This window comes from Sarcophilus harrisii, chromosome 1 (assembly GCF_902635505.1).
Source record: "Sarcophilus harrisii chromosome 1, mSarHar1.11, whole genome shotgun sequence".
NCBI classification, from domain to species: domain Eukaryota; kingdom Metazoa; phylum Chordata; class Mammalia; order Dasyuromorphia; family Dasyuridae; genus Sarcophilus; species Sarcophilus harrisii.
Window position 1 is genome coordinate 216463156 of NC_045426.1, and position 16406 is coordinate 216479561.

At 34.5% G+C, this 16406-nt stretch overlaps 1 protein-coding gene across 1 annotated transcript in view; it reads left to right on the top strand.

The window, feature by feature from the left end:
* The window catches only part of SHB (SH2 domain containing adaptor protein B), a 332850-nt gene that overhangs the window by 241560 nt on the left and 74884 nt on the right, over positions 1-16406 (top strand). The window contains exon 5 of the mRNA XM_003761370.4: positions 12306-12425. Within this exon, the coding sequence (XP_003761418.4) occupies positions 12306-12425 (120 nt within the window). The remainder of the gene's footprint in view (positions 1-12305; positions 12426-16406) is intronic.

Sequence of the window (16406 nt, forward strand, 5' to 3'; positions counted from 1 at the left end):
ATCCCAACCTCCTGCAGATAATGTCAGGGAAGCCAAATTAAAATGCCATTTTAAAGATAGAAATGTCAGTGTTAGTGAAGTAAAAATGTATTGCAATGTTTACTATCTCCTTTTATGAAAATATGGTTATGTGTTTTTTCCCCTTTTAAATGCTTTCATTCATAGACTCAGACTAGCAGAATTGAAAAGGGCTAGAATTTTTTTATCCATCAACTTCCTCAGTTTACAGATGAAGTTATTGAGCCCAGAAGGTAAAGTGACTCATGTAGAGTCAGGACTAAAACCTTAGACCTCCTAACTTCTAAGCTATTGCACTGTGATCCATTTGGCCTCCAAAGATGATGACTAACTTATTTGTTGGTATTATTTCTGGATTTCTTTCTATACAGTCCAGAAGAGAATTTTTAAAAATATATTTACATTTATCTAGATGCCAGTTCTTTGCATTATTTTATTCAAATGGAATAGCATAAATGCATTACAGTAACTAGTTAATAATCCTATGTGCTGCTGCCTTACACAGTAGCTTACATGCAATAAGTGCTTTGTTAATTTTTTTAATTAAATGAAATTGAATTGTAATGGGCTGAAACACTAACTAGATCCTTATTTCCAGGGGGAAAAAAAGGCGTTAGCAAAAATACTGAATTCTAATTCTTATAGGCTACTTCAGTCCTAAATAGGCTTACCCTCTCCCCCACTAGTAAAGCTGAATCCAGACAATTCCTATAACATCTAGAAACTGCTGCAGCCTGGGGTAGTAGAAAAATCAATAGTAAGAGAGGTAGAGGATCATAGATATACAGAATGATTGGTTTGTCACCAAGCACAGACGCTGGATTGATTTTGCACCGTATTTGGCACATGTGGGTATTTAATAAATAAGTATTAATCAAATGCTTAACTGTTTTTCCTCATGTTATACAAGAGGACTTATTGTGTATGGGGACAAGAGGTATATTTTCTAGAATCTCTGATGTAAAAATAAAAGAAATCAACTCATTAAAAAAAAACCCACAACCACTACCACCTTAGAATGGCACCAAAGAAACCTGGGTTCTAGCTCTTAAATCATTTCCACCTTGGACAAGACATTTAAATTTTTTCATTTGTAAATTAAAGAGTTGGACTAGATAATCTCTAAGGTAACTTCCAACTCTAACCTTCTGTGATCGTATAATGTTCTGCTGAACATGTCAGTTGTTTCTGTCATGTCCAACTCTTCATGGCCCCATTTGGGTTTGTTTTTTTCTTGGCAAAGATATTAGAATGATTTGTCAACACTTTACCTGCTTGCTGCTCTACCTAGCTACCCTCATCATGTGTGAACCACTGTTTAACTAAGCTCTTTGAACCTAATTTTTTATTTTATTTTTATTTTTTTATTATAGCTTTTTATTGACAAAACATAGGCATGGGTAATTTTTCAACATTGACCCTTGGAAAAAACTTCTGTTCCAACTTTTCCCCTCTTTCCCTCCATCCCCTCCCCTAGATGGCAAGTAGTCCCATACATGTTAAATATGTTAAAGTATATGTTAAATACAATATATGTATACATATTTATACAGTTATCTTGCTGCACAAGAAAAATCATATTTAGAAAGAAGGTAAAAATAACCTGGGAAGAAAAACAAAAATGCAAGCAAACAATAACAGAAAGAGTGTAAATGCTATGTTTTGGTTCACACTCATTTCCCAGTGTTTTTTTTGCTGAGTGTAGCTGGTTCTGTTCATTACTGATCAATTGGAATTGATTTGGATGAACCTAATTTTCTTAAACTTTCTTTGGATCCCCCTCTTTTACCACAGTGTCTTGCATATGGAAAGCACTTAATGAATGCTTATTTGTTGTTTGATTTGTTAGGTTGGGATATTAATATTTGAAATCTTAACATTCTAATAACATATTTTGCTGACTTGAAAATGACTCTTTTCTAAAATCTAACTTTTAAGTTATCTATAACTATTGAACTCAGGTAAAACCTAAGTTCAAATATGGCCTCAGACATTTACTAAGTTTTTTTGACTCATGGGCAAGTCACTTGACCCCTTTTGCCTTAGTTTCCTCATCTGTAAAATGAGCTGGAGAAAAACATTACAAACTGCTCTAATATTTTTGACAAGAAAACCCCAAAAGGGATCACAAAAAAAAGTCAGAAGTGACTGAGAAATGACTGAACAATAACATGAAGGACAAGCTTATCAACCACCTAATTTCAGAGCAGGTATAGCTCCTTTTCTTATAGAATGATGACATTAAGATGAATTTTGAGATGACTATTACAGTTATCTTTTCACCATCATTTTCTTCTTCTCCAATCATTATTGACTAAAAACAATCAGATGCTGCACAGGTTTTATGTTGTGCTTTTTAAAAAATTTTTAAATAAATCCAATTTTGGCTTGTGTGTAGAAATAAAAGCATCTTTAGAAAATTGTAAACAGGTGAGAGCAGAAAACTGTGACTTGAATTTCCTCCCTAAAGATAATCCCTCTTTTGTCAAATAAAATAAAATGAGCACAACTCTGTGTCTCTGTATTCAATTAAAATGTTGTTGAAGTAATACTGCAATATGAATCAGATACAACCCAGAAAAGGCCAGTAATTAATCAGTAGATCCTTCCTGAATATTTCCTGTGTGCCCAGGATATAGAAAAGAAAGATAAAATCACATGGACACACAAGCACACCCAGCCCCTCTGTCTCTGTCTGTCTCTCCCTCCCTCTTCATATGTTTGTGTGTGCAGACAACTCACATTTCTATAATACTTCAAATTTGCAAAGGGTTTTTGTATATATTATCTCACTTAAGATTCCCAACAATCTTGTGAGATAAACATTACAAATGCATGACGTGAGATTCCTAAATCTCAGGTTTGATCATGTCTTTCCTAAGTGTTAGTGTCTCCCCATGACATCTAGGCTCAGACAATATGTTTGCCACATAAACTCTTTCTTGGCCTTTTCAGAGTCATTACACATTATTCCCCTTCTTGCATTTTTTTGGTCCAAACAAACTGCCCTCTTTATTGCTTTCCACATGTGACGCTGCATCTTCTGTCTCCCTATCCCTTCTTTAGGCTACCTCTTTCCTGAGTTTCATAGCCCCAGCTCTAGGAAGGCACCAGCTCCCTGTCTCTGCCTCTTGGAATACCTAGTTGCCTTCAAAACTTAGCTCAAATGCCATCAGTTGTGAGGCCTTTTGGGGATACCCCTTCTCTATAACCTTATTTTTCATATTTTATTGTGAGCATCTATTATCTCTCCAGTGAAATGTAGTTGGAGAAGGCTTCAAATAAAGGAAGCAGCTTTTGCTGGGTCTCATCCCTAATTCCTAATATATCCATTAAATGAATGAAATTACTTCATCCTGGTAGGATGCTAGGAGACCACTAGGCAGAGAGAAGGAAGAAAGGGTTTTGAAAATGTGCAGCAAACAGTAGTTCCTTTGTTAAATTTTAAAACTGGTGAATTATGTCAGTTTAGACCTTGAGAATGTCTCATCCAAACTCCTCATTATTGTTGTCCTCAAGGTATTCTCCACTGTTTATTTCCTCTGACAGTAGAACAACCAAATGAGCCTTCCTTAACAACTGATGGAGGCTGGTTATTCATCTTCAATTTGCATAGTCCAGACCTTTAATTCCTCCTCCTTGCCTAGCCAAGTACTGTTTGCTACTAACTGGGATCTATAGATATCCTTTGGCATTTGCCAGCACTTAAGATCATGAGGTTTGGGGAAGGAAAGACCTCAAAGATCATCTTCTCTAACCCCTTCCCTTTTAAAGGGATAAAATCAAAGCCAAGAGACTCAAGTCACAGAGATTAGAAAATGACTGAACCAGAATTTGAATCCAGCTCTCTTAATTTCAATCCTAGTGAACTTTCTGCTAAATACCATATATTTAGTAGAATTTAATCTATTAAAGCATTGATTCCAGTGAGTTTTTTCTCTACTATGTTACATGTTTAATAGTATCTCATATATAAAGCATGCTCCCCAGAAGCTGGTTAATTCCTCCTAGACTGCTTTCAACTAGGAGTGGTTTTATATATTAGGATAATATAAATTCAAAAGATAGATTATTTCCCAGGTATAGATAACTAGAGAGGAATTAATGCCCACAATATAGCCAAATAGACTTTTTTCTAAAGCCAAGAGGCTCAAGTTACATAGGATATAAGGATATAAGTGAATCCAGTTCCTTTCATTTTAACCCTAGTGGGCTTTCTGCTATAGCACATATTTAATAGAATTTAATCTATAAAGTGTGCTCCCTAGATATCAGTTTGTTTTTTGTAGGCTCTGCCTATAATTGGAAATATAGTTATTGAAACAATCATTTTTAAAATATAAAGCTTCACAGTACAGTACAAAAAACACTGCCTGTGGAGTCAGGACATTATTTGTAAATTCGGTGATATCTGACTCTTCATGACCCAATAGATCATGTCTCACCAGGCCCTTCTGTCCTACACTGTCTTCCAAAATCTGACCAAACTCATGTTAATTGCTTTCATAACACCATCTATCCAATTCATACCTCTTCCTTTGTCTTCAGTCTTTCCCAATAGCAGGATCTTTTCCATTGAGTCTTTTATACACATTATGTGGCTAAAATATTTAATCTTCGGTATTTGTCTTTCCAATGAGTAACCTGAATTAATTTCTTTTTTTTTTCAAAATAATAGCTTTTTATTTTCCAAATACATGTAAAGATAGTTTTCAATATTCACCCTTGCAAAACTTTGTATTCCAAATTTTTTCTCCCTCCCTTCCCCCCATCACCTCCCCTAGACAGCAAGTAATCCAATATATATATATATTAAACATGTACACTGAATTAATTTCTTTAAATATTGACTGATTTGATCTTCTTGCTGTCCAAGGGACCCTCAGAAGTTTTTAGGGGTCTTGGATTCAAGTGTTGCCTTTGATGCCTACTAACTTTGTGACTTTAAACTATTCACTTTATCTCCCTGGGCCTTGGATCCTCAAATGCAAAATAACAAGCTTAGACTAGATAACCTCTGAGATCCCTCCAGCTCCAGATCTTTGATTGCCACTGTCATTAGTAATTACCCATATTTGAATATTAGTAATACTGATTTGGAACAAGATTTCTGAAAAATCAGTCTCTTATGCCAATAAACACTTTAGTTACTTGCCAAGAAGATATGGCAGCCAAGGGCAGCACCATTCTAGAATATAAACTTGTTTGTAAAATCTTACATCACCTCGTAAAACTGAAAAGCAGTGAAGAGAAACAAGTTTACAGAAAACTTGGCAAGATATCCAATTAAGCCAAATCTTCTGAAGCAGATTTAAGAATGAAATTGGGAAACAGCGAACAGACAGAAAATGGAAAATAACTGTAAAGATTCTGTAATAAGCATCTTGCTTTTTCGTTGGCAATGAAACTGCCAGATTAGAATTCTTAATATTAAGCTCTCCATTGTGCTCCATGAGGAAATAGAAATAGTTCTAATGGAAATAAAGTTGGGAAGATCAACTAGATTAAACCAAGTATATACATAACAAGAGTTCCATTCTAGAGATAATCCACATGTGAAAGTGTGGGAGGATGGATTCTCAGCATCCTTTAAAGAGGGTTTGATGGCCATTACTGGGTCTGTATCCCAAAGAAATCTTAAAAATGTAAAAGGACCCACATATGAAAAAATGTTTGTAGCAACTCTTCTTGTAGTAAAAAAGAACTGGAAAATGAGTAGATTCCCATCAGTTGGGGAATAGCTAAACAAGTTGTGGTATATGAAGGTAATGGAATATTGTTATTCTATAAAAAATGATGAACAAGCTGATTTTTAAAAGGCCTGGAAAGATTTACATGAACATGATGGTGAGCGATAACAAGCAGAACCAGGAATACATTGTACATAATAAGAGCAAGACTGTGTGATGTCAACTATGAAAGACTTGGTTCTTCTTGTGGTTCAATGATTTCAAAGCAACCCCACTAGACTTTGGACAGAAAATGCCAGCTGCATCCAGAAAAAGAACTAAGGAAATTTAATGTAAATCACCATGTGCTATGTTCATTTCTTTTTTCTGTTTTTTTTTTTTCATCTCTCCCATTGCTTTTTTCCCCTTTTGCTGATTTTTCTCTCCCAACATGATTCATATAGCAGTGTATGTGTTAAAATACATAAATAATAAATGTTTTTTTTAAAAAGAGGGGATGGTACAAAGTACTTGAAAACAAATCAGACATTATTATGATCCCCAAAATTTATCCATCATTACATTACCAATCCAAGTGCCTGTCCCACCATTACAAAATCTTTATGAACAAGAATATTATATTCTATTGCAAACTACATCTTTACAACCACACAATTGTCTGAAAAGTATAAAGACTATGGATTACTGGTTCTACTCAGTTCACTCTACATCAGTTCGTGTAAATCCAGGTTTTTTGTAAGCATCCTGCTCATCATTGCTTAAAGCAGAATTGTATTCTGTTGCCATCATATGCCACAGCTGTTTAGCCGTTACCTAATTGATGAGCATCTCCTCCAATTCTTCAATACCATAAAAGAGCTACTGTAAATACATGTGTACAATTAGGTTCTTTGACAATTTCTGGATGAGTGTGCTAAAAGAGAAAATGTGCATAGTTTATGGTACTCTTTGGAGTCACAATTTAGAATCACAATCCAATGAAATATACAGATGAACAGATAGGCACCTTCTCTCCAATCACAATTGTATCCACTTTTTATGTGTTCTTTCTACCTTTATATCTCAGGTTGAGTAATTTTGTGCTTTTAAAAACATAGAATTGCATAGTATGGGTGAAAGAGCACTCTAGCTAGAAAACATGAGTTCAGAGCTCATTTCTGATTCCTACTGTATGCCGTAGGCAAATCAGTTTCCTCATCTGTAAAATGAAAGGATTCGATTAAATGGCTTCTGAAATCCTTTCCAACTGTGGATCTATGAGCCTATGACGTTATAAATCATCCAGCCAGGTAGCACAGTTAGACAAGGCACTGTTCATGGAGTCAGGATTAGATTTAAGTTCAAATCTTGCCTTAGCTGCTTATTATTTGTGAAATTTGGGCTAGTCACTTAGCTTTTATTTGCCATGAGGATAATGATAGTTCCTTAGAGTATTGTTGTGAGGATAAAATGAGGTAATAGTTATAAAGCACTTTACAACTTTTATTGTTTAGCCATTTTCAGGCACATCCAACTTTTCATGACTCTATTTGGAGTTTTCTAAGCAAAGATACTGATGGAGTTCCTTCTCCAGCTCATTTTATTGATGAGGAAGTGAGGAAAAGTAAGAAAAAGACTTGTCCAGAGTCACATAGCTTGTAATCATCTGAATCCAGATCTGAATTTAGGAAAATGAATCAAACAACTGATTTCAGGCCTAGTCCTTCCACTGTGCCATCTAGCTGCTCTTGCAAACATTTTAATTCATAAATGCTTAATGTTCTGTCTAAGGTCACACAGCTAGCTAGAAGCAGAGCTAGGGCTAAAACTTTGTAAAAATTTCTTGGAATTTCGGAATTGCCTAAATTATTAATTGTTGTAAAACGGGAGCCACCTGCCAGTGGCTGCTGGAGGTCTAACTCAGCCCTGTAGAATGGATCTCTTCATGTGAGAGGAAGATGATAATACAAGGAGACTGAGAGGCAGTTGCTGTTCTCTGACCTCTTTCCTCTTCCCTCTTGCCTCCAATTTATTTCATTCCCAATCCACAAGCACAACTATAAAAACTGCTTTGCAACTCCTTTAAGTGTTATGATTCAGAGCAGTGGAGGCTCTTGGAGAATTGACCTGCAACAATGAGAAATGCAAATTAAGACAACTCTGAGGTACCACTTCATCCCTCTCAAACTGTCTAAGATGACAGGAAAAGATAATGCTTAATGTTGGAGGTGTAGGAAAGCTGGGACACTAATACATGGTTGATTGTGACCTGATCTAACCAATCTAGAGAGTAATTTGGAACTATGCTCAAAGGGCTATCAAACTATGCATACCCTTAGGTCCATCAGTGTCTCTCCAGGGTTCATATCCCAAAGAGATCATTTAAAAATATTTGTAACAGCTCTTTTTGTAATAGCAAGAAAACTGGAAACCGAGTTTCCCTATCATTTGGGGAATGGCTGAATAAGTTATGTGAATGTTGTGGAATATTATTGTTCTATAAGAAATGATCAGCAGGATGATTTCAGAGAGTCCTGGAGAGACTTACTTGAACTGATGCTGAGTGTAGTGAGCAGAACTATTGTACATAGCAACAGCAAGGTTATGTGATGATCAACTGTGACAAACATGGCTCTTTTCAACAATGAGGTGATTCAGGCCAATTTCAAAAGACTTGTGATGGAGAGAGCCATTTTCATCCAGAGAGAGGACTGTGGGAACTGAGGGTGGATCACAACATAGTATTTTCATTATTTTTTTGTTGTTGTTTGCTTGCTTTTTGTTTTCTTTCCCATTTTTTTCCCTTTCTGATCTTATTTTTCTTGTGCAGCATGATAAATGTGGAAATATGTTTAGAAGAATTACACATTTAACCTATATTGATACTTACTATCTAGAGGAAAGGGGAAGAAGAGAGAGGGAATAAATTTGGAACACAAGATTTTGCAAGGATAAATATTGAAAACTATCTTTGCATATATTTTGAAAAATAAAAGCTATTATATAAAAATGTTAGCTTTTTAATAAATATTTTCTATTCCATTAAATACAAAGAAAAGAAAATGAAGGACAAACAACAGAAATAATCATGAATGTGTTATGAAGATATTTAAATGTACAAATAAGTAATGATAGGCAAAGAGAGTCCAATTTTATACAGCTTCGCTGATATTTTTTGGGTCTATTTTCTCTATTTCTGCATATAGTTGACTAGTCATTGCTGATCTAGCTTTTTATTTATCCAAAGTCTTCATATTTGACTCTGGAAATTCTGTATTCTTAATCTCTTATTTCTAATTACCACCTGAAAAGTATTCTGTCTCCAATTCCCAATTATTCTCTAACTTGAGCTTTCAGCACAATTCCTCTGGTACCTTGGACAGTGCATCTCTTTGATCTTCAGCCACTTCTCAATGTTACCATTTCACTCTTTCCTATAAATATTTGGTGTTGATTTATTCTTGTGTGCGTGCTGTTTGTTTCCTAGTGGAATGTAAGCTTCTAGAGGGCAGGGATTGTTTGGATTTTTTTTTCTTTTCTTAATGTCCCTATTGACTAGCAAAATTACTAGCATAAAAGTAATAAATGTTTCTTCATTCAATGAATACCCTTTTTTGAAAGTCTTTGGGTAAAATCCAAGTGACCACTTTTCTGGTATATTGTAAAAGGGAATCCAGAGTTCAGGGAATTCTTGTATAGTTTGGCTTTCTGAAGTCCCTTCAACTCTGAGATTCTGGGATTTTTTTTAGACTACTTAACCCAGGATCATAGGTTTAGACCTTAGAAGTGATCAGATTCAACCATCTCATTGTACAGATGAAGAAACTGAAGAATAGAGAGGTCAAATAGACATTGAACAGAATCAGACAGTTAGTTATTTAGTATATATTGTTAGGTTTGGACTCAGTTCTTCCTGATTCTAGGCCCAGTCTTCTAGCCATTATTTCACTCTTTTTTTTTTTTCCTTCAAAGACAATTTATGTTCACATGGAGGGAAGAGGAGAACAGAAAGAGAAATTCCACTCAAAATAACTACTGCATGTTTAAAATATTTGGGGGGGGGTGTACCTACCAAGACATACACATAATTCTATGAATATAACTAAAAAACATTCTACAAAAATAAATTCTTATTTAAATAATTGGATAGATATTCATCAATCATGGTTGGATCATGCCAATATAATAAAAATGATTCCACCTAATTTACAGAATCAGTGCTATACTCATCAAACTACCAAAGCATTACTTTACAGAACTAGAAAAAATGACAAAGTCAAGAAACAAATGACCATAAATCTGAAGGGAAATAATGGAGAAAAAATGGGAATGGAGGGCTAGTTGTTTCACATCTCAAAGCATACTCCAAAATAGTAGTAGTCGTTCTGTAAGAAATGACCAACAGGATGATTTCAGAAAGGCCTGGAGAGACTTACACGAACTGATGCTAAGTGAAATGAGCAGGACCAGGAGATCATTATATACTTCAACAACAATACTAGATGATGACTAGTCCTGATGGATCAGGCCATCCTCAGCAACAAGATCAACCAAATCATTTCTAATGGAGCAGTAATGAACTGAACTAGCTATACCCAGAAAAAGAACTCTGGGAGATGACTAAAAACCATTACATTGAATTCCCAATCCCTATATTTATGCACACCTGCATCTTTGATTTCCTTCACAAGCTAATTGTACAATAATTCAGAGTCTGATTCTTTTTGTACAGCAAAATAATGTTTTGGTCATGTATACTTATTGTGTATCTAAGTTATATTTTAATATATTTAACATCTACTGGTCATCCTGCCATTTAGGGGAGGGGGTGGGGGGGGGGTAAGAGGTGAAAAATTGGAACAAGAGGTTTGGCAATTGTTAATGCTGTAAAGTTACCCATGTATATATCCTGTAAATTAAAGGCTATTAAATAAAAAAAAAAAAAATAGTAGTAGTCAAAACTATTTGATACTTATTGAAAAACTTCATAGAAAAATTGATCATTGAGATAAATCAGGTGTACAAGATTCAGAAGTAAATGAATATAATAGCCTACTGTTCTACAGATATAAGGAGGACCCCAACTATTAGAATAAGCTTATACTAACTATTCAATAAAACATCTGGAAAAAACAGGAAAGCCGTCTTTTAGAAATGCCATGTGCAACAGGTGGCTTTAAATAATTGAACTAGATTAAAAGGTCATACAGAAGTAAGGAATAAGATACTTTTTACAACTTTGAATGGGAGACAGTTCTTGAATAAATGAAATGGATAATCTTCATTACATAAAATTGAAAAGTATGGGCACAAACAAAATGTAGCCAAGATATTGTATTCACTCATAGAGAAGGAAAAAAAAAACATTCCCTAGTAAGTTGATGCTCAAAGGATATAAATAGATAATTCTCAAAAGAATTAATGTAAAAAAAGCTGAATCATTCAGAATGGTGATGAGATGTCAGTTATTGTGCTTGACCTGAGGGAAGGTATAAAGGAAAATTAAGAGCTGCTAATCTATTTGTCCATGGTTCCTGTTCTCCCTTTGCATCTTTGTTTTAGAAAATTAAAAGCTGCTGATCTATTTGTCCATGGTTCCTGTTCTGCCTTTGCATCTTTGTTTTAGTTATAGCTATCCCTCTACTGCTCTGTCTTCTTGTCCCTTGTCCTTAACTAGGTATTAGTACTTAGATAATTATTATTTTTTTTTTTTGGTGAGGCAGTTGGGGTTATGTGATTTGCACAGAGTCACACAGCTAGTAAGTGTTAAGTATCTGAGGCCAGAGTTGAATTTACATCCCACAGACTATCCACTACACCATCTAGCTACCCCAGGTGTTTATTGTTTAAAATTCATTTTTTGTTTCTTTATTCTTAATTGTGAATATATTTATTTTTCAAAGGGAGAGATTGGCCAAGGAAAATGAATAATTGTCTATCATTAAAAAATAAAATGTTAGAGGAAAACAGACATTCTAAAAGTAAATGACTGACACATTTTATATTTTCTCTTTAAAAGAAAAAATGGATGTCACCTTCCTTTGAATTTTTTTGTGGTTGTTCTAGGATTTAGAGATGGAAGAGACTTTGTAGGTCCTCCAGTTCAAACCTCTGCTTTATGGAGGAGGAAACTGAGATCCAGAGATATATGGAGTGCTTTATTTTCCACTGGTAGTAATCATCATGACTGGGATTCAAATCCATGCCCTCTGACTCCAAATCCAACCTGCTTTTATCATACTCCTCTGTTCCAATGGAAACATATTTCCCCAGCTCCGCTGTAACTGACATCATTTTCCCTCCTACATTATCTATAACACTTTTTGTGTTATTGATCCCACAAAAATGAATGATAGTGCTATTCCCAGATATCCAATTAATACCAAATTTGTTTGGCAACAACACATTAACAGTTTGCTATAATCCCATTCCAACTGATTAATGCTCTGTGTAATGAGCCCCAAGTAATGGCATCACAGCTGTCACCCCAGAACAAAAGAGAATCTTTTAATGTCCATCTTTGTGAGATTATCCAATTTTGAAAATAAATTTGTTTATTTTTCCAAATGTGTTTCTGTTATCTGCTTAATTAAATATACCTTTTTGTCTTTTTTTCAGATGGTATCATGGAGCAATCAGCAGAACAGATGCAGAAAATCTCCTCCGGTTGTGTAAAGAGTGTAGCTACCTTGTAAGAAATAGCCAAACAAGCAAGCACGACTATTCTCTGTCACTGAAGTAAGTATAACTTAATCATACTTTTCTGGCATTCAGTTTTCTAATCACTTAGCCGAGTCATGATAGGTATAGGGAGAAGACTTTTTAAAGATACTCCAAGGAATTTTAGCATTACCTTCATCAATAATGTACTATTCCCACTAGCAAGTCTTAGATTTGATCTTGTGTTCTTGGATCATGAAGAAATTTTTATTGTTCACCTTTGTTTTTCTAAAAGAAGAAAATGTACTTGCCTTTTCTCCCAGTCTTTTATTAAATGATTATTTTTCTTTTTATCTTTTGGTGGGTCATAGCATTACATTTAGATTACTGTGTTTTAATTTTATTCCCAGTAGAGTTTTTGATATTTTGGGGAAAAACTCTTCAGAATATAATAAAAAATCCTCTAGGGGCAGCTAGGTGGTACAGTGGATAGAGCATCAGTTCTAAAGTCAAGAGGATCTGAGTTCAAATCTGGTCTCAGATACTTAACACTTCCTAGTTGTGTGATCCTGGGCAAATCACTTAACCCCAATTGCCTCAGCACACACACACACACACACACACACACACACACACACACACACAAAATCCTCTACATTTTGTAGCTAGGAATAGGCCTGTAAGGATTTGGATGATTAGGCACACTCCTAATAGAGACCCAAAGTTCCATCAGACAGAAATGTTAGATGGTGCAGGGAGGTCGATAAATGAGTGATTAATAATTTTTAGAAGGGGGTGGGTTTTACGTATGCACACAAAATCCTCTATATTTTGTAGTATGGCCTTGGCATTATTTGATTGGTTATTGTATTTTAAAGAAAATCAGAATCTTATAGCTGGAAAAGACCTTAGTGATTTTCTAATCCAACTCCCTAATTTTATGGATGAAGCTAATTAAAGTAGAGACTAGGGGTTATATTTAGTCTTTCTCTCCATTTTTCCATGACTTTAATAGTATGTTGAATGTTTTACATAATTGAAGTTATCTGCTCTATTTTTATAATCTCTTTTATCCCTTTTTAATTAAGAATTCTTCCCCTACCTATAGGGGCAAAAGGTACCTGTTCTCATTCTCTCTTTTATTTTTTAATGTTGTGATTATTTATATTTAAGTTGTATACTCAGTTTTAATGTATTGGGGTATATAAAATGTTGGTTTAATCCTAATTTCTGCTAAGTTGCTTTCCAGTTTTCCCAGCAGTTATTGTCAAAAGGGATGTCTTCCTTCCAGTAATTTATGTCCAGTCAAATACTGGACTACTAATTTTTATTGCCTTTATTTCTTGTTTATTTAGTCTGTTCCACTAATCTACTTTTCTGTTTTTTAACTGGTACTAAGTCAGTTTAATAATCACTACTTCGTAATATAAAAAGACCATTTGGTAATGTTATACCCATTTCATTCATAATTTTTTATTCTTCTTGAGATTATAAACTGTCTGTTCTTATAAGTTAATTTTTTATTTGTATTTAGATTTTAAAAAGTATAGCCCTGGTAATTTAATTGATATAGCACCAAACCTGTAAATGAGTTTGGGCAGCACACTACCATTTTTATTATATTGACATGGCCCAAGCATGAACACTGAAGATCTCTGTAATTATTTAAATCTCATATTTTTATCAAGAGTGTTTTATAGTTGTATTTATATAAATCTTGGATGTGGGTGATAGTAAGTTAACTCAAATATTTTGTACATCTCAAAATTATTTGAGTCGAATGCTCTTATGATTGCTTCCTGATTTTTGTAATATATAAAAATGCTAGTTTACTTTTGAATTCTGCTCTCTTGCTAGTAATCATTTCAGTTTCTTCCCTGGCTTTCTGGGCTTTTCTAGTTATACCACTATGTTGACTGGAAATAGACATAAGTCTGTACCCTCCTTGTTCAATTTTTTTTTATTTTATTCTCTTTGCCTTATTACTATAATGGCAGTTCTATAACTATATCAAATAATACTACATATTAGTAAAGAATCTAGTCTTTCTCCATTACAGTTCCAACACTTGTTTTTTAATTATATAATTCTAAAAATTCTAGTACTTGGTTTTATTGATTTTTGCTTTTGATATGCTACATGATCTTGCCAAATCCAATTTTAGGGCTTGGATACATGTTTTTAATCACGTGAAAGAAGAGCCTTTATGTGCCTGTACTTTTTAGGATTTTTTACATAAATAACTGCTGATTTTTTTGTCAAAGATATTCTATACCTATTGAAATAAGCAGGTGGTTTATGTTATTGTTGTTGTTTGTATGATTAAATTGTCATTATTTCCCTACTGTTTCACTGTTCTTAACAAACCTATTTAAATCCAACTTGGTCATAGTGAATTATTTTCTGGGTATATTTCTTAGGTAGTCTTGGGAGGATTTTTTTGCATCAATATGCACTGATAAGATCGGTTTATACTTCTCTTTCTTTGCTTTGTTTCTCTCCTGTTTGGACATAAGAATTATAATTGTCCAATGAAAGGTATTTGGCAATGTGCTTTCTTTCTCTTTTGAGAATAATTTTTGTGGCATATGCATTAGTTACTTTTAAAATGTTTAATAGAATTCACTTGTAAATTTACCTGACCTGGGATTATTTTCCCCTTTTGGCCATTCATTTGTGGTTTGGCAAGTTGTAGGTTTTTGTTTTCTTTCTGAGATTAAGTTAAGATCTCTTTCTTGTTTTCTTAATTTGGGTCTTTTGGTTTTTTGTTGATCCTCATCAATTTCCTTTGAATTCTCAGTTGTGCTGACATGTAATTTCTGCTCACATTTAGGGTTATAAATTTTTTTGTATTTACTTCCAGCAGCTATTTATGTGACTATAGATTTGTAATATCAATTTACCTCTTCTTATATGTCAGCATTTAGGCTCTGCCATTTGTTTCTACAAATCTAATACCAGTCTCCTCCCCTTCCTCCCCTTCTCCTTCCCATCATCCTGCCCAAACCCCCAAACTCCTTAAGTTTACTTGTACAGTTTTATACCCCTATTCTCTCATTCTCTCTCTCTCTCTTTCTCTCTCTCTTTCTCCTCCCTCTCCCCCTCCCTCCCTCCTTCCCTTCATTCCTCTCTCTTTCTTTCCCTATGTATGTGTACGTGCACACGCTCATATATTTGTCTTTGTGTCTCTCATTTTCCTTCCCTACTCAGATAAATATTCAGGTGCCTAAGTGTCCCTTATCATCCATTATTCTATCTCAGTAATGTTAATAATTAATGCCACTCTCCAAAAAGTATTGTTTTCTCTCCAGGTCCTTTTTTATTCCTCCCAGCTTTTACGATTCTCTAGTCTTTGTTCCCAGGAATACTAATTCTTTTTTTTCTTTGTTTAATGTTTTTATTTTATCCAGTTACATGTAAATAATTTTTACATTTGTCTTTAAAACTCTGAATTCCATATTATATCTCTCCCTTCTTCCCCACCTCACCCCCCATTGAGAAAGGCACATGTGTGAAATTATGAAAAACATTCCCATAAAAGTCATGTTATAAAAAAAAACATAGATCTCCCTCCCCCCCAAAAAAATACAAGTAAAAAGTCTCCAAATTCATTAAAAAGCCACCAACAAAATAAGTGAGAGAACTCTGCACAAGATATTTCTTAAAGAAAAAAATAGTTGGATATTAATTCACTAACCTGCCAATTCCCATTTTCTCCAATGATTCCTGACCTGGCCATCCCAGTACCACTCCACCTAAACCAGTCACTACTGCTATGATTTTGGGTTCTTGCCTTTGAAGTTCACCTTTTTATTTGGGGAGAAGGGGAAAGAGTTCAAAGGGGTTCCTTTTTCCAGAAGAGGAGAAGACCTAGTAATCTATTTTCTATACCTCCAGAGTACTACAAAGCAATTATCAGGTCCCCTCGTAGGTCTTCTCTTCTCTGGCTAAAGAGACCCAGGTTCGTCTAGTGATCCTATATCACATATTTCCAATCTTTTCACAATTGCTATGATATAGGGGGAAAGGGTGGGGGAGTATGGCAGGCAAAAGTTGCAC